This window comes from Lissotriton helveticus, chromosome 5_1 (genome assembly GCF_964261635.1).
Source record: "Lissotriton helveticus chromosome 5_1, aLisHel1.1, whole genome shotgun sequence".
Classification (NCBI taxonomy): Eukaryota; Metazoa; Chordata; class Amphibia; order Caudata; family Salamandridae; genus Lissotriton; species Lissotriton helveticus.
The window spans coordinates 98,754,784-98,776,377 of NC_136065.1; the positions used below are offsets into that span (position 1 = coordinate 98,754,784).

Sequence of the window (21,594 nt, forward strand, 5' to 3'; positions counted from 1 at the left end):
CTCTTTTGAATTCTTCTTCCTCTTTGGCTCTCTCGGAGATTGGGGTGGCTCGGTCGTCCCAGGAGGAGAAGGAAAACAAAGAAAACCAGATCAGACTATTGGCTTGTCAGCCGTCACCAGTCTGCGAGGCGTCACCATTGTGAGGGAAAAGGTGTGAGGAGGTGATCGGTAGTTGGTGTCCCCTCACCCCCCTCCCTTCTTTCTGCTCGTTAATCAGTCTCCTTCTGTCCTCACTGCCCCGTAAGCCTCTTCAAAAGCTGTACCCAGTGCACTTGCCTGGGGCCACGGTCCTCTCGGCCCTTAGCAGTACATATCTGGGTGTCCTCTTCCTCCCTGGGACGTCCAGATACTTCAGCCTTTCCTTGCTCCGACAGTGAGCCACCACCGCAGTCTTCTTCTGTTTCACCAGTACCCTCCTCTGTTACTCGGTGTCCCGTTCCTCTTGTCTCCGTGGTGCTACAAAACTTGCATGCTGGCTATGTGCCTTGGCGTTTAATCAATACTATGTCACTGTTGTCAGAATTTAATCTCACTGATAAACAGATCAAACTGGCACAAAGGGGAGCAGACTATACGGTGCTGAGCATTGAAAACCTGGAAAAATTACCTTTCACAGTGGCAGAAAAAACAGCTACTGAATGGCTAATACATGGTAAAATTACTCTGCCTGTTACGACTTTCCATTTTCAGTATTGCCTAAAACATATGCCACTAAACACCACTGGGTATGGGCTCCCAAGCAGCAAGGCCAAGCCACAGCCTTATGTACTATAAACTAAAGAAACGCCAATGCTGCCTATCTAGATTTGCTGTCTCTTTTTCATCTCGCCTTAGAATGAAACATAAAGTGAGGAGACCGTAGTTTCTTGAATCAATCCTTTGTTTTGTTTTATTTTACTTCATTAGAACTTTTTAGTCATTTATTTATCAAATTTTGCACATTATTCCGCAACTTTCTTTCCGCATACCATCACTCCGCATACTTTCATTACGAAAGTACCAATGACTCCGCAATGCCATTATAAAGCATGGCATTACATTTTATATGCTTTTACCACGCATACATTTACAACAAAATTCGTTGTAAATGCATGAATGGTAAAAGCATTTTTTTAAATGTTTGGATAAGGTAAGTATGGGTATAGGGGTATATGTTTTGGGGTACTGAGGTATATGTTTTGGGGTGTTTGGGTATTTTAAGGGTTCAGATATACAGATATAGTTTTGGGTTATGGGGTACAGGGGTAGTTAAGGTTTAGGGATAGGTATGGGTTTTGGGGTACGGGGTTTTTTTAGGGTTCAGGGCTAGGTTTGGGTTTTGGGGTATAGGGGTATTTTTAGGGTTCAGGGGTAGGTTTGGGTTCTGGGGTACAGGGATATTAAGGGTTCAGGGCTAGGTTTGGATTTTGGGGTACAGGGGTATTTTGGTTCAGGGCTAGGTTTGGGTTTTGGGGTACAGGGGTATATTTAGGGTTCAGGGGTAGGTTTGGGTTTTGGGGTACAGGGGTATTTTAAGGGTTCAGGGCTAGGTTTGGGGGTACAGGGGTATTTTAGGGTTCATGGCTAGGTTTGGGTTTTGGGGTACAGTGGTATTTTTAGGGTTCAGGGGTAGGTTTGGGTTTTGAGGTACAGGGTATATTGATAGGGTTAAGATGGGTTAGTGTTTAAGGGTGTTGGGGTATTTTAAGGAGTAAGGGTGGGTTATGATTATGGGGTGCAGGGGTATTTAAAGGGAGCAGGGTGCGATTAGCACACGATATGAGACATGGCATGAAGGGCGGAACGTACCACACGCCCTCAGCGTTTGTCACGCCCCCAGAACAACACAGACACGCCCACAAGGGACTACTTTGCTGGCACGGTTCTTTTACCTTTTACATGCATATGGTGGTCGTCTGCATAGCCTATGTCCTTCTGCTGCACCTGCCCTTTCCAACGCTGTATTGGGTGTTGTGATTGGTGCTGTGGTTCCTGAGATTACCCGCCTCAAAGGTTTGGGCTCTCTCTTTATTATATTAGTATATATATATATATATATATATCTTGCTCCTGTGTTGTGCACCAAACTCCCAGCACTCACGAGCGGGTGCCCTTGAGCGGGTGGTGCCCCCGCCTCTATGGCTGCTCCAAGTACTCCGTAGCAACTTACTACAAAAGACCAGCACTCACGGTAGCGAGCTTTAGTTTTTATTAAGCTCACGGCGTTCAGACGTGTTTCGGCATTCGCCTTCGTCAGTGTTAACATGGCGCCGCCGAAACGGCCGTTTTTTATGTTCAAACATTAACATTCATGGATACAGTGAAAGGACAACAATGTCCGAATGTGGGCGCCATCTTGGAGTGATATAATATCTCACCCCCATAATGGCGAAATATACAAAATTCCATCAAACTCCTAAATGAGTTAATCAACATATCAAATATATTAAGTATGTTGAATACATTACTTTCATAAAGCCCTGAATGGGCTACTATCATTCCATACACAATATCCATGACTGTAAATAACCCTCGTGAAACTCCACATTCCCAAATTATCAAAACAGTTCATCCACAAAATACAGTTCATTTACAAATTACAGTTCATCTACCAATTGAGTCAGTCTTATTAAAATCATTAGTTATCCCCTAAATGTACTGCCAATTCCTCATGAGAATTCAGACCTGCAGGTGTCTTGGTATTCAGATCGATGATATATCTGGACTCTAACCTTCTAAGAGTCGTCAATCTATCACCCCCCCTAGGGTTCTGTGGTACATGGTCTAAACAGAAATACGTCAAAAGATTTCTGTCCCCATTGTGCCGATCTTTAAAGTGGCGGGCCACTGGATATGTAAGGTCCCCATTATTGATGGCTCTGGCATGCTCTAAAACCCTGATTTTAGCAGGATGAATGGTACTCCCTACATATTTCAATCCGCACGGGCACTGTAAGCAGTATACTGTGTACGGAGTAGTACAGGTCAAAAATTTGTTTATCGTTCTAGGTTTCCTCAATCCTGGTACCTGGAACGTAGAAACTTTCTTACTGCCAACACAGGCCTTGCACTTTTTACAGGGATGAAACCCCTTAAGGACATTCTCAAAAGCCTTTGTTTTTTTCTGTACATAGCTGTTCGTTACATTATCTCTGAGGGATCTTGCCTTGCGATAAGTTATAAGGGGTCTTTTCGGAATGTCTAGTCCGATTACTGGATCCATTTGTAGAAGTTTCCAGTGTCTGTTAAATATGTTTCTCAGTTTGGTGGCATCTTGTGAGAAGGTGGTGATCATTCTAAAATTATTAACTTTATCTTCCTCACCTCCTCTTTTGTTGCTCACCTTTAGGAGACTTTCTCTAGTAACCGTGTCTACTCTCCGTTTGGCACCCTCCAAGACCTGAGCGCTGTACCCTCGTTCTCGAAATCTGGCCATACTTTCAGCCGCATATTTCTCATAGTCAATGCTCCTAGTGTTGTTTCTCTTAATTCGGAGCAATTCTCCATAGGGGATGCTATTCTTTAGTCTTGGAGGGTGTCCACTGTGAGCATGCAAAATGGAATTTCCCGCAGTGGGTTTCCGATATAATTTCGTGCATATTTTATTATCGACAACTGTTACTACCAAATCTAAGAAATTCACAGATGATTCACTGATGTCAGCTGTGAATTCCAGATTGTACTCATTCTGGTTCAAAGCCCCTATATACTCCAGAGCACTCTCCTTTGTCCCTCTCCATATAACGAAGAGGTCGTCGATATACCTATGCCAGGTGACGATTTTCTCCGTCCATAGATCTTTATCTGCTGCCCAGGCCACCTGCTCCTCCCACCAGCCCACAAATAAATTAGCGTAGCTGGGGGCGAAGCAGGTTCCCATCGCAGTCCCCGACAGTTGTTTAAAGTATTGACTCTCAAATAAAAAGATGTTATTGTGTAAACAGAATTTTAAGAATTCCACCAACATTGCATTGTGCTCAGTATATTTTGCTTCTCTGTTTCTCAGAAAATATTGTACCGCCTTTACTCCTTGCTGATGTGATATGCAGGTGTATAGACTGGTAATATCCATAGATATCAATACATCTCCTTCTCTCCACACAACATCATTCAATTTGCCCAGAAAATCCTTGGTATCTTTTGTGTAAGATCTCAATTTCACCACAAAAGTAGACAAGAAGTGATCAATATATATAGAAACATGTTTTCAAGTTGCGTCCGAAAAAAGACACTGGATTGTCAAAAAAAGGAACAGAGGATAGAACGGATGTTTTACTGGAACGAGATCTTCCAGCGATTCAGGTTTTGGAGGACCTGAGAAATGAGTGGGAGTCGCAAGAGGGATCGGCTGATCACTCAGGAATCGAACAAAAAAGCGCATCTACCACATTTAGGCCAGTATCTACTTTTGTTCCACAGATGCCTAATGATATTATCGATACATTTGTAGATAATGTTATAAGAGACTTGGCATTGATGCGAGGAAATGACAATGATCTGATTAAGACTAAGAATAATCTGACGAAGGATGCTAACTTTACTAGAGAACAGTATCAGGCGATGGTTAGCTTGAATAATGATCCTTTGATAATTGTAAAACCTTCAGACAAAGGTGGAAACGTTGTCGTGCAGACACTTGAGGCATACAATAAAGAAGCTTTGAGGCAATTGAACAATGAGACTTCATATATGAAAGTGAAAAGGGAGGTATATACAACCAGCATTGGGGAATGTTATGTGATGCTTAAGGAATGGTATGAGAAGGGAATGTTGGAGACAGAGGAGTATCTGTATTTGAGAAAACTTAGCCCTGTCACGCCCTGTTTCTACCATCTCCCGAAAGTTCATAAAAATGCAACGTGTCCCCCAGGGAGACCCATTGTCTCGTCTCAAGGTAGTTTGCTCGAACATGTTTCTATATATATTGATCACTTCTTGTCTACTTTTGTGGTGAAATTGAGATCTTACACAAAAGATACCAAGGATTTTCTGGGCAAATTGAATGATGTTGTGTGGAGAGAAGGAGATGTATTGATATCTATGGATATTACCAGTCTATACACCTGCATATCACATCAGCATGGAGTAAAGGCGGTACAATATTTTCTGAGAAACAGAGAAGCAAAATATACTGAGCACAATGCAATGTTGGTGGAATTCTTAAAATTCTGTTTACACAATAACATCTTTTTATTTGAGAGTCAATACTTTAAACAACTGTCGGGGACTGCGATGGGAACCTGCTTCGCCCCCAGCTACGCTAATTTATTTGTGGGCTGGTGGGAGGAGCAGGTGGCCTGGGCAGCAGATAAAGATCTATGGACGGAGAAAATCGTCACCTGGCATAGGTATATCGACGACCTCTTCGTTATATGGAGAGGGACAAAGGAGAGTGCTCTGGAGTATATAGGGGCTTTGAACCAGAATGAGTACAATCTGGAATTCACAGCTGACATCAGTGAATCATCTGTGAATTTCTTAGATTTGGTAGTAACAGTTGTCGATAATAAAATATGCACGAAATTATATCGGAAACCCACTGCGGGAAATTCCATTTTGCATGCTCACAGTGGACACCCTCCAAGACTAAAGAATAGCATCCCCTATGGAGAATTGCTCCGAATTAAGAGAAACAACACTAGGAGCATTGACTATGAGAAATATGCGGCTGAAAGTATGGCCAGATTTCGAGAACGAGGGTACAGCGCTCAGGTCTTGGAGGGTGCCAAACGGAGAGTAGACACGGTTACTAGAGAAAGTCTCCTAAAGGTGAGCAACAAAAGAGGAGGTGAGGAAGATAAAGTTAATAATTTTAGAATGATCACCACCTTCTCACAAGATGCCACCAAACTGAGAAACATATTTAACAGACACTGGAAACTTCTACAAATGGATCCAGTAATCGGACTAGACATTCCGAAAAGACCCCTTATAACTTATCGCAAGGCAAGATCCCTCAGAGATAATGTAACGAACAGCTATGTACAGAAAAAAACAAAGGCTTTTGAGAATGTCCTTAAGGGGTTTCATCCCTGTAAAAAGTGCAAGGCCTGTGTTGGCAGTAAGAAAGTTTCTACGTTCCAGGTACCAGGATTGAGGAAACCTAGAACGATAAACAAATTTTTGACCTGTACTTCTCCGTACACAGTATACTGCTTACAGTGCCCGTGCGGATTGAAATATGTAGGGAGTACCATTCATCCTGCTAAAATCAGGGTTTTAGAGCATGCCAGAGCCATCAATAATGGGGACCTTACATATCCAGTGGCCCGCCACTTTAAAGATCGGCACAATGGGGACAGAAATCTTTTGACGTATTTCTGTTTAGACCATGTACCACAGAACCCTAGGGGGGGTGATAGATTGACGACTCTTAGAAGGTTAGAGTCCAGATATATCATCGATCTGAATACCAAGACACCTGCAGGTCTGAATTCTCATGAGGAATTGGCAGTACATTTAGGGGATAACTAATGATTTTAATAAGACTGACTCAATTGGTAGATGAACTGTAATTTGTAAATGAACTGTATTTTGTGGATGAACTGTTTTGATAATTTGGGAATGTGGAGTTTCACGAGGGTTATTTACAGTCATGGATATTGTGTATGGAATGATAGTAGCCCATTCAGGGCTTTATGAAAGTAATGTATTCAACATACTTAATATATTTGATATGTTGATTAACTCATTTAGGAGTTTGATGGAATTTTGTATATTTCGCCATTATGGGGGTGAGATATTATATCACTCCAAGATGGCGCCCACATTCGGACATTGTTGTCCTTTCACTGTATCCATGAATGTTAATGTTTGAACATAAAAAACGGCCGTTTCGGCGGCGCCATGTTAACACCGACGAAGGCGAATGCCGAAACGCGTCTGAACGCCGTGAGCTTAATAAAAACTAAAGCTCGCTACCGTGAGTGCTGGTCTTTTGTAGTAAGTTGCTACGGAGTACTTGGAGCAGCCATATATATATATATTATATTCACTCAAAAAAAACATAGGTTTCAGGCACGTTATAGTTAGAAATTAGCATAAAAAAACCTTACATTCACTGAAAAAAACCATAGGTTTCAGGGGCGTTATAGTTAGAAATTAGCATAAAAAACCTTACATTCACTGAAAAAACCATAGGTTTCAGGGGCGTTATAGTTAGTTTGACATTTCACTCGTACAAAACCATAGAAATTCCCCCATTATAGTTTGTTCAGCTAACTATAACTCGCGCGCCTGCAATGCATTGCTGATGACGTCACATATTACATCACTCATGACATGGTCCGTGACATCACTCATGACATCATCCGTGCGATAGTGGCAGACCTCCTCTCACCCTAATATAACCTTTGATACACACACACAAAAATACAAACCTATGACTTTTTTCCAGTGAAGATCTATATAGATATATATCGAATTTAGAAAACTACAGTTTGTATTGGTGACATTTCATTATTTTAAATTATGAGAATTTAGTTCCTAGGAAGGATTAATTAATATTGTCCTATCCATGTAATGGTGACTATAGTATTGAGTCCGACGCATTACCTTTTTGTATTTATAGGTTTATATATGCCCAGATGTGTGCGGTGTACTAGGGATACCCCCGTTTGTTGATACCACATTAGTGAACTAAGAAACAAGCCAGGGATCATGTGTACCCTCTATGTGAGCTCGATTCTTATTGTAATGGAACAAACGTTTAGTCTAGTTAATAAGTTTTTTGTACTGCAGAAACAGTGAACCTGCATATTTGAAGGTGCTCTTTCGTGCGATAATGAAGACAAGCATTGGCATTGCCAATAGGTCTCGCTTGTGGGACCTTTATAAGTATTTAGTTTTGCAGCACAATATGATGAGTGGCGTTGCGTGTGTGAGTGGCGTTGCGTGTGTGAGTGGCGTTGCGTGTGTGAGTGGCGTTGCGTGTGTGAGTGGCGTTGCGTGTGTGAGTGGCGTTGAGTGTGTGAGTGGCGTTGAGTGTGTGAGTGGCGTTGCGTGTGTGAGTGGCGTTGCGTGTGTGAGTGGCGTTGCGTGTGTGAGTGGGGTTGCGTGTGTGAGTGGGGTTGCGTGGGTGAGTGGGGTTGCGTGGGTGAGTGGGGTTGCGTGGGCGAGTGGGGTTGCGTGGGCGAGTGGGGTTGCGTGTGTGAGTGGGGTTGCGTGTGTGAGTGGGGTTGCGTGTGTGAGTGGGGTTGCGTGTGAGTGGCGTTGCGTGTGTGAGTGGGGTTGCGTGGATGAGTTGCGTGTGTGAGTGGCGTTGCGTGTGTGAGTGGCGTTGCGTGTGTGAGTGGCGTTGCGTGTGTGAGTGGCTTTGCATGTGTGAGTGGCGTTGCATGTGTGAGTGGCGTTGCATGTGTGAGTTGCGTCTGAGTGGGGCGCGTGGATGAGTTGCGTGTGTGAGTGGCGTTGCATGTGTGTTGCGTCGATGAGTGGGGTTGCGTGTGTGGCGTTGTGTGAGTGGCGTTGCGTGTGTGAGTGGCGTTGCGTGGGTGAGTGGGGTTGCGTGGGTGAGTGGGGTTGCGTGGGTGAGTGGTGTTGCGTGGATGAGTGGGGTTGCGTGGATGAGTTACGTGTGTGAGTGGCGTTGCTGTGTGTGAATTGCTGGTTGGGGGAGTGGGGGGGGTGGGCGGGGGAGCAGCAGGCAGATGCGAGTGGAGCGCGCGCTGGAGGGGGTGGGAGGACTAGGCAGCGGGAGAGAGGGAGAAAGGAGCGCGAGGGAGGCGTTTTTAGATACATGAAGCCAAAATTACAAGTGAGCATGTTACAAAAGCAAACGTTACGTTACATGAGACAATAGTGACAGTTGTGCAAGTATCAAGAGCAACAAAATACAAGAGGTAGCAAACGATATGCAATAGCATATCTGAGGGAACACGGCCTGGGGGAATCTGGCTGGGGAGGGGGCGGAGAAATGAAAGGAAGGCTGTGTTTGCGGGGAGAGAGAGGGGAGGTGCTGGTGTGGGAGGGGGGAGTTGCTGGTGTGGGAGGAGTGCTGCTAGGGGAGGAGAAGCCCTGGCCGTGAATGCTCGTGCATGTTCACGTGAACTGCAAGAAAACGCCGGGCTGAAACCCCTTAGTTTGAAGAGGATTTTGCCGACATGAATTCGATCCTATCCATTCCTGCGGAATGGGACAGGCTCGACCTAATAAAGGTGGCTACAAGATCACACAATTTGAGATCGGTTAACTGTTCCAGTACATTTCAGTTAGGTCAAGTAGATTATTCAATTAATTAGACTTGCAGGTCTAGTAAACTTTCTATGATTTTACGAGGCCTGCACTCTGCGAGACCTATATAAGAATGTGCAAAAGAGCACGCAGTGTGTTTGTCAGAGTGATGAGACCACAGGCATATACCTTGCGGTACACAGGCGGCTGTAGAACATCAGAAGGGATGTGTGTGAGTTTTTTGATGTCAAGCTATACCCAAGGGATTCAGTATTGCAGTGCAGTGTGTAGTACATGGGCTCAAATCAATCAATCAGAGAATTTGTAAAGCGCACTACATACCCGTGAGGGTCTCAAGGCGCTGGGGTGTAGGGGGGGGGAGGCTGCTGCTAGTGGTCGAAGAGCCAGGTCTTTAGTAGTCTCCTGAAGGTCAGCGGGTCTTCAGTCTGTCGTAGGAGGAGGGGGAGGGAGTTCCAGGTTTTGGCGGCGCGGTGGGAAAAGGACCTGCCCCCGGAAGTGGTTCTGTGGATGCATGCGACGGCGGCCAGAGACAGGTCGGCGGAGCGGACGGCGGCCAGAGACAGGTCGGCAGAGCGGAGTTTCCTGTTGGGTACATAGAGTGAGAGTTGGTCGTTGAGGTAGGCAGGGCCGGTGTTGTGAAGTGCCTTGTGTGCCTGGGTCAGGAGTTTGAAGCGGATTCTCTTGTCTACGGGGAGCCAGTGCAGGATTCTCAGGTGGGGGGAGATGTGGTCTCGGCGCGGTACGTCAAGGATCAGGCGTGCAGAGGCGTTCTGGGTTCTTTGAAGTCTGTTGATGAGATTGGACTGGGCTCCGGCCTAGAGGGCGTTGCCGTAGTCCAGTCTGCTGCTGATGATGGCGTGGGTGACTGCTTTACGTGTGTCTGTCGGGATCCATCTGTAGATCTTGCGGAGCATGCGCCTGTATCAGTAGAATTGACAATTTAGTGTGTAGCACACAAACTCACGTACTCAGACACAACAGGAGAGGTGCAGCAATTCTGGGTGTGGCTCATAGGGCGGCATGGTAAAGAGCAGAAGAGCTTTAGGTGAAGAGGCGCAGCAATGCAGGACGTAGCACACAGTCATACGGTTATGGTACAGATTCTATGCTCAACTCACTGTGGGCAGCAAATCCCCCTTTACCTCTACGAGCCCCTCAACCATTACCTGCTTTACCTCTACGAGCCCCTCAACCATTACCTGCTTTACCTCTTCCAGCCCCTCAACCATTACCTGCTTTACCTCTACCAGCCCCTCAACCATTCCCTCCTTTACCGCTACCTGCTCCTCAACCATGGAAACGCTTTACCTCCCTTTTGTTACCAGTCCCCAAACCCTAAAAACCCTTATCTACCTTTACCCCTTCTCACCCCATACCATGTGTGGGTTAGCTCGAGCTCTTTCGCTGTCTGTTCTCTGTGGCAGACCCTGTATAGATCTGGCTCCTGCTCTCTTGTCTGTTCTCTGTGGCAGACAACAAGAAAGCAGGAGGCAGATCTATACACGGTCTATTCTCTGTCATAGTACCTGTATAGGCCTCCTGGTCTAACATTGTTGCCTATGCTTGGAGTTCGTTTCTTTGCCAGGTAAACTAGTGTCTTGTTGTTGAGTGCCTTATAACTGATGCAGTTGGTTTTGAAGATGATCTGGGCTGGAAGAAGGAGCCAGTGTAGGCCTTGCAATATGGAGATGATATGATTTAATTTCTTCAAGACCTTGATGAGCTGTGTCGCTTCGTGTGTGCTACCTTTTTAATAGGTGCCGAGTGGTATTGGGGAGACAGTTGAGCAGGGCTTTGCCTCCATCCAAATGGAAGAGGACTTGTACGGTTTTTCTAAAGTCATCTTCCAACTTCCCTTTCTTCAAGATAGACTAGAAACCCAGCTTTCGTGGTCATGTTTGCAATGTGTTCCTTGAATGAGAGGTCTGTGTCGAAGGTGGGGTAAAAGTCTGGTTTACGTTGGAGAGCCAATCGTGAAAATGGGATTGTTTTGAGCTGTTGGAAGGAAAGAATAATTCAGTCTTTGTGGTGTTTAGCTTTAGTGCTTTAGTTGACAAGCAAAACTGTATAAGTTCAGGGCAGGACTTGATTCTCTGTATGTCGTTGGGTGAGGATATTTTTCGGTAGCATTGAGTATCTTTATATTGAGGGATCTTGATGCTGCTGTCTGTAAGAATGGATCAAAGAGATCCCTTATATAGCTTGAAGATGATGGGAGAAAGGATAGAGCCCTGGGGTACTCTGCAGCAGACCGGGCATTTCTGTGATCTTGCGGAACCTATTTACACGAACTTGCACCAGTTGGTGAGGTAGGATGTCACAATTTCAAGATATTGCCTGAAAATCCCATGCATTTTTTCCACGATGTTGATCACAGCTGGAAGATAGTGGTTTTTTTATTTTTTTTAATTTTTTTTTGCAACCTTTAAAATTTACAAGAATGTCATGGGTAGGCGTGAGTGCCTGCCATTACGATACAGAATAAAGAAGAAGGAAACCAAGGTGGAGAAAACGGAGGGCACATCAAGTATTAAAATGGGACTAGCTTATGGAAGACGGTACGCATATGTGGCACAGGATAAGCGCACAGATGTCATCCTCTGGCTATCATAGGTGAGGTATGATCACATCCTCTGTGTGAGGGTAAGCTGGTTGCAGTGCGTATACTCTCCTATGCAGTGGGGGGCACTGTTGGCCATAAGGGGTAGTGGGAGGGTGTGGGACAAGGGAGAGGGTGGGGAGAAATAAAGAAAGCCTGATAATAGGCAAGTGTGTTGGTAAGCCTGCAGTGGCGCATAGTGTCATTGAGCCGGCAGGTGCCATCCGGTTCAGTATGATAGGGGCTTTGTTCATCGGTCCGTGTGTCTCACGCTGGGGCTTTGTTCATCGGTCAGTGTGTCTCACGCTGGGGCTTTGTTCATCGGTCAGTGTGTCTCACGCTGGGGCTTTGTTCATCGGTCAGTGTGTCTCACGCTGGGGCTTTGTTAATCGGTCCGTGTGTCTCACGCTGGTGTGGGGTGAGAGCAGGATTCTAACACTGCTGTCATGAAAGGGCTTGAGACCGGCTCATAGATTTGAAATTGGTCATTCAGTGATTTTCTCATATAGCGCTATGTGATACAGTTTAATGAGCCATTCAGGCGACGGGGAGAAAGAACTGCCTCCAGAGACGGAATGTGCAGAGTTTGGCTGTCGCAAGTGGCATGGCTAGCCATCTGCAGTCGTTAGAGATCGTGCCAGGGAGGTCTGAAAAATCATGGAGAGGAGCAAGGTGGGCCGAAGGAGTAATCCATATGGTAATATACTGTCATAGGTGCCTCCAAACATGAGACAGTATGAAGCTAGTCAGGGGTTTTCTTGTGATTGAGAAGGAGGGCATGATCTATTACTTGGAGTGTGGCTGTCTAATGGTGCAGACTGGTTTGGAGCCAATATTGATTGTCGAATGACTTATTATTGTTTCTGATGTGCTCTTGGAAGGTAGGTAATAGGGCAGAAGTTGTTGAGGTCAGCTGGGTCCAGGGATGGTTTCTTTAGGAAGGGAAAGATATGACCTGTCCTAAGAGTTTTCCTTGACTGAAGGAGATGATGATGGTGATGATGATGTAGATAGTGTGGTGGAAGGAGCTCTCCTTTGAGCAGGTTGATGATGATGAATGAAGGAAAGGGGGTTACCTAGAAATATTCTATAGATCCCCATGCATGAATCGATTGCGGGATACCATTTGGTGGTGAAGAAATGGGAGATGGTTGGAAGTGCGGGCATGAATTGATAGTGTTCGATCTGATTTGGTGGAGAAGAGGTTTTTGTCATTTAAATTGTTGACTGATGCAGGGACTGGAGGTTCTGGCAGAGGGTTGGTTCAATGTTTGACGGCCTTGGAGAGGGCTTTGCTTCTGATGGTTACTTCACAGATGGTGGTTTTCTAGTAAAAAAGCTTCAGCTGCTGTTCGATTTAGTGTGGCAACTCTAAATTGTCCCTACTGTGATAGGTCTGGTTTGCCTCAATTTTACTGCTTGACAAGTTCAAACTCAAACCAGATCCAGCCCGTGGCATCGGGTCATCAGACTCCTCTGTCAGTGCGCCGTGTGGTCCAACTGCCTAGGAGCTCAGCTCCCATCAGCCACCCACGTTGCTTAAGGTAATGATGTAGCATATAGGTTTATACGTTTCACCAGCATTAGTGCGAGCGAGACGCATCTCCTGAGTGTTGCAGGTAGTCCTTTGGGGTATCCTAAAAGGGCAATCTTGCAGACACACGCTCAAATATGCACCGAATTGCTGCAATTTGGGGACAGTGCCAGGCGCGGGAAGTCTGCATTTGATGCAGAGCAACGTAGGCAGATGGTTACAGCAGCTACACCATATGTGGCTTGTAAAAATGGGGTGCTGTAGTCTTGATGCAAAAAGTTGAAGTGAAGTAGTCTGTCGACCATTTGTCCGCTTGTTTGAAGCAATAGAGCCCTTTTTGCTCAGTAATGGTGTGGCCAGGTCTGTTTACCATTTAGTTTTATCGTTAATCAATGGGGCGGATGTCTGTGTAGTAGCTTATACTTTACAGGTCAGGTGAGCATTGGATTGTAGTATTCAGAGTAACGAGTACTTTGGAAGCTCTTGGTTCCTACAGAAAGGATGAGTAGTGTGCTTCACAAATGGCGTGCATACCTATGTAGGTGAATTTTTCCACCACTGTAGGTTGTACCCGTCTGCTGACGGTAGCTAAGTCTATATAGGCGCCACTGAGGAAATCAATCGCCTATCTTAGTTATGCCCTCTTATTTTGTTGAGGGTTTGACTGTCAGCTGATGTTGGGTAAAGCGGGTATTGGGTCGGGGACTGTTCCTGGGTGTATAGCTCAGGGCAGTCTCAGCATCTTCTGAGGCCCTCCTAGGCCAGTCGTACACTATTGACTGAGTTTTTAATTCAGTACAGCTGCCCTCCCAATCCGGGTACTTGAGGGTATTGATGTGCTGTGTCTTGCTCAATTGCTTAGTGGGCCATATATGGCAGATTGTGTATCCAGTAGTGTGTGTGCGGTGCCTGTGCACAGTAGTAGTACAGCTTAAATGATGGTGTTTCCAATCCCCCTGGTCATACGGCAACATGAATGTTCACCAGTTTATTCTGGGCTGGGGTTATAGATACTCTCACTTGGTGCTTTAAAAATGTCAGTATGACAAAGTTTATTTTTTAAAGTAGTTTCTCATCTAAGTATTAATATGGGTTTAGGTGTAAAATACTAATGTCTTTATCAAGTAGGAGTAAGTGCCAGTGATGAAGCTAGTTTATCTGGAGCAGGAGTTCTGGCCTGGTTCTGAAAATGTGCAAATAGGTGACATCCTTGTCTGTGTCCTTGTTTGTGATACTTGAGGCTGGTACTTAGTCTTGATATGTACAACTGATGCATACAATCTGTATGTCTGGGCAGGTATGTTTGGGTATTGTAATGATATTTTTGTAAGAAAGACTGCACACTACCGATCTACACTTATTTCTTGCACTCTCACCCCTGCAGGTAAAACTTCAAGAGTGGCTGTATCCTCTGAAGAAAAAGGAGGAATATATTCTGGGGTCTAAAGTCCAGGAAGAGGAACAATATAAAACCATCAGAGTGAGTGCTGTGTGTTTGTGTGTCTGTTTTTATATTTGCCCATGTCTTTGTATGTACCTGTTAAAGACACACAGAAGCCAATGAGACCTCCTACATACTAGGTTGTGATACACACTAGGTAAATATACTGACCAGAGTCAATGCTGTTGGACATATGGCCTGAAATCAGCCAAGGGTGTGTCTTAAAACAAACAAAAATAAAAATTACTCTGCTCATTCTAAGGTCATACTTACATACTCACGTAATGTGTATTAATGTATTTACATGTGTGGCATTATCTGGAAGTGAGTTTATAACTGTGAGTGTATATGTGGGTATGTGCGGGCACGTTCACACTTATGTGTTACAGTATGTGTGCTTTGATGGAAGGTTCTGGAGTTATCTTTAGGTGTGCATACATGCCTGTGCATCTCAATTGTTGTTTTTTTTTATTTTTTTGGGCATGGTTAAGTGTTTGTTTATATGTATGCATTTTGAGCATCGGAATATGCCAATGCATGTGTGTTTCCGGGATGTGAATGCTTTAGTCTGAATTTATTGGCTGTGAGTTTGTACTTCCATATGTGAATGTCTGTGAGTTCACATATCATACGGTCTGGTGGTATTTGAATGTGCGATTAAATGTTTTGCAGCTGTATGAGGGTGTGCCTGGGAGTTGTGTATCTCTGGGTCTGGATACATACATCTGTGTGTGAGTATGGGTGTATGCATGGGTGTGTCTGGAAAGTGGGCATCTGTGTTTGTGTATGCACTGTCTGGAGATGTTTACCTGTGAGTTTGTACAAACATCTATATATGTGTGTGAGTGCACAGCAATGTGTGCATGTGTATGAGTGTGAGCGTCTGAGTTTATTTATGGACTGAAGAGAGTTTGTTCAAGCATTTGTGTGTGAGTGCACACTGTGTGCCTCTGTATGAGTGGGCGCCTCTGTGACTTTGCCTGCATTGGAAATAATTTATGATTTTTGTGCAATCATTTGCATGTCAGTGCACACCCGTGTATTCCGCTGCGTGATTGTGTACCTCAGTGGAGTTGTGTATGTATGGATCTGGAGTTATACATCCACCCTTTTGGACTGAGCACGCCTGGTGTAAGGCCCTTACTAAACCGAGGTGTTGGCAGTGTAATCATGCCGCTACCTTGCATATACATCATTAACGCACAGAATATGTAATCGAATTCATCTAGATCAGCGGTTCTTAACCTGGGGTCCGGGGGCCTTTTGGGGTCTGCTACACCTACTGAGGGGTCAACGAAATCTTAGAAAATAAAAAAATATATTAATAAAGTGTATGTACATAAAGAACCAAATTGTGTATTTGTTTAATGAATGCTTGTCTCTCAAATTGTGTGTATTGTTTTACGATTAAAATCTTTGTAATTGCTTCAGCCATAGGTCCCCAGATTCCAATAATAACCCAGCGGGTGTTCCGGATTTCAGTAATGATTACCTGGCGGTCCACAGAAGTCTAAAGGTTAAGAACCACTGATCTAAATACTAAATGGGAAAAAGAAGCTCCAACATTGTGTTGATGAGTTTCTTTCTAAGATGTGGCGCTGGGGACCTTTGATTGAGCCATATGAATGGTATATTCAGCCCCATGGTATATCCAACCCCATGGCATACCCATGGGTACAGAGAAACACGTGCTCCGTCATGGCCGCTACCACCTCAGGGTTGGGTCTCAGTGAATGGCTGCCATTGACAGCTGCTGCCTGCCAGGTCGGATCGGTGCTGTCGCATCAAATGTTGATGACGGTTCATTTTGGCACAGTCCTCCCTGGAATGTTTTGGCACAGTTCATAAAGGGGACTGCACAGGGAGACTGGGAGACCCCCCACATCACAGATGGCTGCTCTCCGAATGGCAGTCTGCTTTCTCTGGGTGTTTTCTATGCTGAAAATATACTGGGCGCCTCTCCATGGCAGGCTGTAGTGCCTGACACACTTTCCTTTCTCAGCAGGCTGGCTTCTAGGTGCTAGGCACTTCAGATCTCCTATCAAGCTGTTCAGACTTCATGTTATGTCCCCTCACCTCTGGGAGACTGTCTGTTAGTCAGACTCCATCCATGGGCACACAGCAGCCCTTCGAGTATTATGTGTATTACTATGTATAGTATTCCTTGGTCAAGAAGACCTTGGAATTCGAACAAAAGTGTGTGTGTGTGTGTGGAGGGGAGGGGTTGAGTCTGACTTATTATACTCTTTTTACAGGGATGGTGCAGATCCACTCTCTCTAAGGCTTTTAAAATGGTTTGGTTTGATTCTCTTGACATTTTGTGGTTGTTCCTCAGACGCAGCCTTTGCACAAAGTGGTGACTCTCACAGGAGGATGCAATGATGCAGCCTTCAGCAGCAGAGCCTCCATCTTCTGCCCTGCTAGAAAAGAACCATCTGAAATGGACCCCACTATGCCAGAACTCAAACCCCCACCAGAAAGAGTTGTATTACCACACATGTGCTACACATCCACAGTACCTACGTGCAGTGGCCACACACACGGAAGGTTAGCTGTTAGAAAGGGAGTGGTGGACTTTGATTCTCTGTGTTCTATATGCTGGAAGGATGCATTCTTAAAGATCAATCAAGGTGTCCTGTTTGACCATGTCGAACGCCGTGGAAAGATCAAGGAGTATAAGAAGGGACTTTCATTTTGGTCCAGTAGTCTCAATGCGTCATCAACGATGTGTCAGAGCAGTTTCAGTACCGTGTCCACATCTAAAGCCTGTTTGATATTGGTCGAGGAGTTGGATTTGTTCAATGTGATGACATAGTTGTGTGTGTCTGCATTTCTCAATACGGTTGGCTAAAGTCGTGATGTTGGAGATAGGTCTGAATTTGTTAGTGTCCATTAAATCTGCATTTGGCTTTTTTGGGATAAGGGTGAATTGACCCATCGTGAGGCAGTCCAGAATCAAACCTTGCAGGAGAGATTTCTGCTGTGTCACTAGTAAGCAGGTAGGTCGTTGTTCTCCTTTGGTGTGCCACTAGTATTCAGGTAGAGGGTTGTTCTTTTTGTTGTCACTAGTATACAGGTAGAGGAATGTGCTTCTGTGCTGTCACTAGTATAATGGTAAGGGTTGTGTCCTGCATGAGTCACTGATATACAGGTAGAGGGTTGCGCTCCTGTTCTGTGTCACTAATATACTAATCGGGGGGGGGGGGGGGGTGTTATGCTTTTGGGCCGTGTCACTTTTATCAAGTAGAGGGCTCTTCTCCTGTGCTGTCACTAGTATACAGATTGGGTTTGTGCTCTTGGGCTGTGTCACTAGTATACAAGTAGAGGGTTCTTCTCCTGTGCTGTCACTAGTATACAGATTAGGTTTGTGCTCTTGGGCTGTGTCACTAGTATACAAGTGGAGGGTTATTCTCCACACTGTCACTAGTATGCAAATAGTGGGTTCTTCTCCTGTGCTGTCAACTAGTATACAGATTGGGTTTGTGCTCTTGGGCTGTGTCACTAGTATACAAGTAGAGGGTTATTCTCCGCACTGTCACTAGTATGCAAATAGTGGGTTCTTCTCCTGTGCTGGCACTAGTATACAGATTCGGTTTGTGCTCTTGGGCTGTGTCACTAGTATACAAGTAGAGCACAGCTTTCCAAATTTTTCATGTTGGTGACACACCTTTTAGACAATCTTCATCTTGTGACACGGTAATGCGAGCGAGCACAACGAGCAAGGCTGAACCACCTAAAGGGGGTTCGGGGGGGGGGCTTTTGTAAAATATGTAAAAATAGTAGGCAAATGGTGCATTTTCAAGCAAATTTGAGGAAGCAGGAGGGTTAATAAAGCAATTATGAATCTGTTCTAACAAAAACCGTGTCTGGCTAAACTGGGTGTAAGCAAGGCTAGGGTTCGGCCTGAAACAAGAATATAATCATGCACACATTGACGCATGCCCCAGTGATTTACGGCACAAAAACAAAATCGCCACCTCAGTTCAGACCCAGCTATATGACAATGAATTTACACTGTAAGAGTAAGCAGTAAACACAGAGCTGGAATCTCAACCAGTTTTGAAAGTCGTAAGTATAAACAAAGAATTTACTTAACAGCAAAAAAACTAAACAGCTTGCTTGAAACGGGACTTGCGGAATGTACAAACAACCAGAGTTAGATGGTCGGGAAACTACCTACAGAACTGTCTTGCGATTTGACATGAAGAGAGAAGGAAGCCTACCTGCATGCACAAGAAGCTGGACTGTACCTGCCAGGAGGAGTGGCATGATCCGAGAAAGACCCAGCTGACATGATGGAACATCATGAGGACAGCTCAAGGAATTGAGACAGCCCAGGGCCAAGAAGGCCACCCTAGACCGGCTGTATCAACTCTTGAAAAACTCACCCTTTTTTTTTTTGTGTCTTAATTAGGGAAGGGATAATTGTTTTACTAATTACAGAAGCCGAATTGAGGCAGCTTGCTTCTGTGACTACACGATTCACATTAATGGAAAAGTATCTTCTGAAATTTAGAGTAGCCGGTCAGCCCCCGGTCTGTTAGGCATAAATGTGCAAGATTTATCAATGAGTTTCTGTGAAGCACTATAAATCGTAAAAACTTTCAAAGGGTTAAAGATATGAAGGATGACTAATCCCAGCGATGGCTGTGCATCTGCTTCTCTGTTTCAAAAAACATAATATTCTAAGGGTCTTTACTTTTTTATCTTTTCACTCTTCTGTAACTATACCTCTCAATCACAGCTCAAGTTGGCAAACGATAACAACATAAATACAATGCAGGAACATAAAGCAAAGTCATCACAGGCTTAGAACTTGGAACACGAGCATTGTAATAACGGAGGTAGAAGTACATTAAGCAACATAAAATCAGCCATGGGGCTATGACGCCCTTTCTTTTATTAACAGATGGGTTCTCAGAACAGGAGCCCTGCAAGCTTAGCTACACAACCTTGCGGAGAGACCAATATCACATAGTACCCCCTCCAGATTGGCTTCTTATACAAATTTGACTATTAGTGCAAGGAAGAACCTCAGTTTGGAAAGCTCTGCTCTAGCATATCACTGTCTTTTATGCTCTCAATGCTCACACCAATGTTTTATACTAGAATCTCTTTCCTGAACTTTTAATGCTCCCATAAATCTAGTTAAGGTTAACAGCGTTCTTTTTAGCTTCCAATTTCAAATTCCTTCATATTTACGGAGTCTATTAAAATTTTACATTTTGTATTTGCTTTTTTTATGCATAATTTAGGAGGCAACACACAAAATGTCTTCTATTTGACATGCTATCTTGTTCAGACCCTCTCAATCTTATATTAAGTGAAAAAAACACACCCCAGCATGCAGCATAACTGTCTAGGACCCAGTGATGATCATGAGCCTGCTGTGGTCTTGTAAATTTCCGAGTAAAGGGAGCGGGTGAAAATGAATTCATATCAACAGTGTAGGAAATATATGTAGCACTACATTTTTGCCAGAGTCTTGTCATGGAGGGTGATGAGTATCATAGCGGGGGTCTAAGAGGCTGAATTTCTAGTTTATGAAGGCAGGGCCCAAGAACTGTGGTCTCGTGGTGTTGCAACTAACATCCATTGTCTGTTTTTTTAATGCTGGCACATGGGAGTGAATGCGATAAGCTCTCTGAAACTGCCAAGCTTTTAAGTCTCATAAGGCAACAGAGCATTGAACAGAGTCAAAAGATAAATCGATGGTAAAGATTAATATATAGCGCAAACTAGACCCAAAGATATCTGGCATCAGAGTGCTTTACATAGCACCACTTTAGTTACACAAGACACATATTTATTATGCAAATACAACCTGCAGCAATGTTTTCTCAAACAAACAATGTGTCTTGTGTGTTCTTTATTATGAGATTGCTGTGCTGTGCAGGAGGGGGATGTTGCTGATGTTGGCACTATGGTCCTGGGCAGATCTAACTCTCCCTGTGTCTCTCACAGTCAAATGTGCTCAACGGAAGAACTTATAAAAACTACGGGCATATTCCCAGACAGGACCCCAGCATGGCATCCATTCACCCATTCAGGGCTGTTTAATTTAAGACTTCGATATTGTCGCCTCCAAAGCTGAAGGAGCACTGATCTTGCAAAGCGTAGGACCCCCTCCAGGGTCTCTGCCCCTTCCTCCTGGTCAGGGACAGGCACCTCTTTTACAGCGCGTAGAGAGCTGAAGGAGTGAATATTGAGCTCTGAGAGGGTCAAAAATGGCGAGGAATAAAAATGTCACCCCAACAAGTCTGTGAGGACTGATGGATGGGAACCTGTAACATGCGGACAGTTAATCTGCCTAGCCCTAGTAAAATCATGTCATACCTCCCACAGCTTTCCAAACTCGGGCTGTGTTGTGAGAAAGCTCTCCTTCCTCGCCCCCTGTTCCTGTATTTATTTATTTATTTATTTATTTATTTATTTTTACCATTTATTAAGCGCACTGTTACCGGGCAGGTGTCCTGTACTCCTTCCACATTCCTTGCCGGTGTTCTAACTATATCACCACCCCGTCGTTTTGTACACCCCCTACGTCAGAGGGGTGCCGATTCATGCAGGTTCTGCCTGTCTGTTCGTGCTCCCCTGTCTGGCTGTGCACACCCTACCCGTGTCACTCACTTTGCACATGCGCAGGACTCTGTGTGTAAGAAATGCTATGTTTTGACAATCCATTGCACAATGAGTCATACCAACACTGCTGTGCAGACTCGCAGTAGATCAGCGTTCGGGCAAAATACACCAGCCACTCTCGGGGTGATTCTCGAGATCATTTCTTGCCACAAAGAAGTCTCATTAAACAACATATAGTTAGACTGTGTGGGCGACGTGCCAAAAGCT

At 44.6% G+C, this 21,594-nt stretch overlaps 1 protein-coding gene across 1 annotated transcript in view; it reads left to right on the forward strand.

Moving 5' to 3' along the window:
• The window catches only part of LOC144754216 (E3 ubiquitin-protein ligase TRIM39-like), a 140,728-nt gene that overhangs the window by 16,456 nt on the left and 102,678 nt on the right, over nt 1–21,594 (forward strand). The window contains exon 2 of the mRNA XM_078641801.1: nt 14,689–14,784. Coding sequence (XP_078497927.1) covers nt 14,689–14,784 — 96 coding nt within the window. The remainder of the gene's footprint in view (nt 1–14,688; nt 14,785–21,594) is intronic.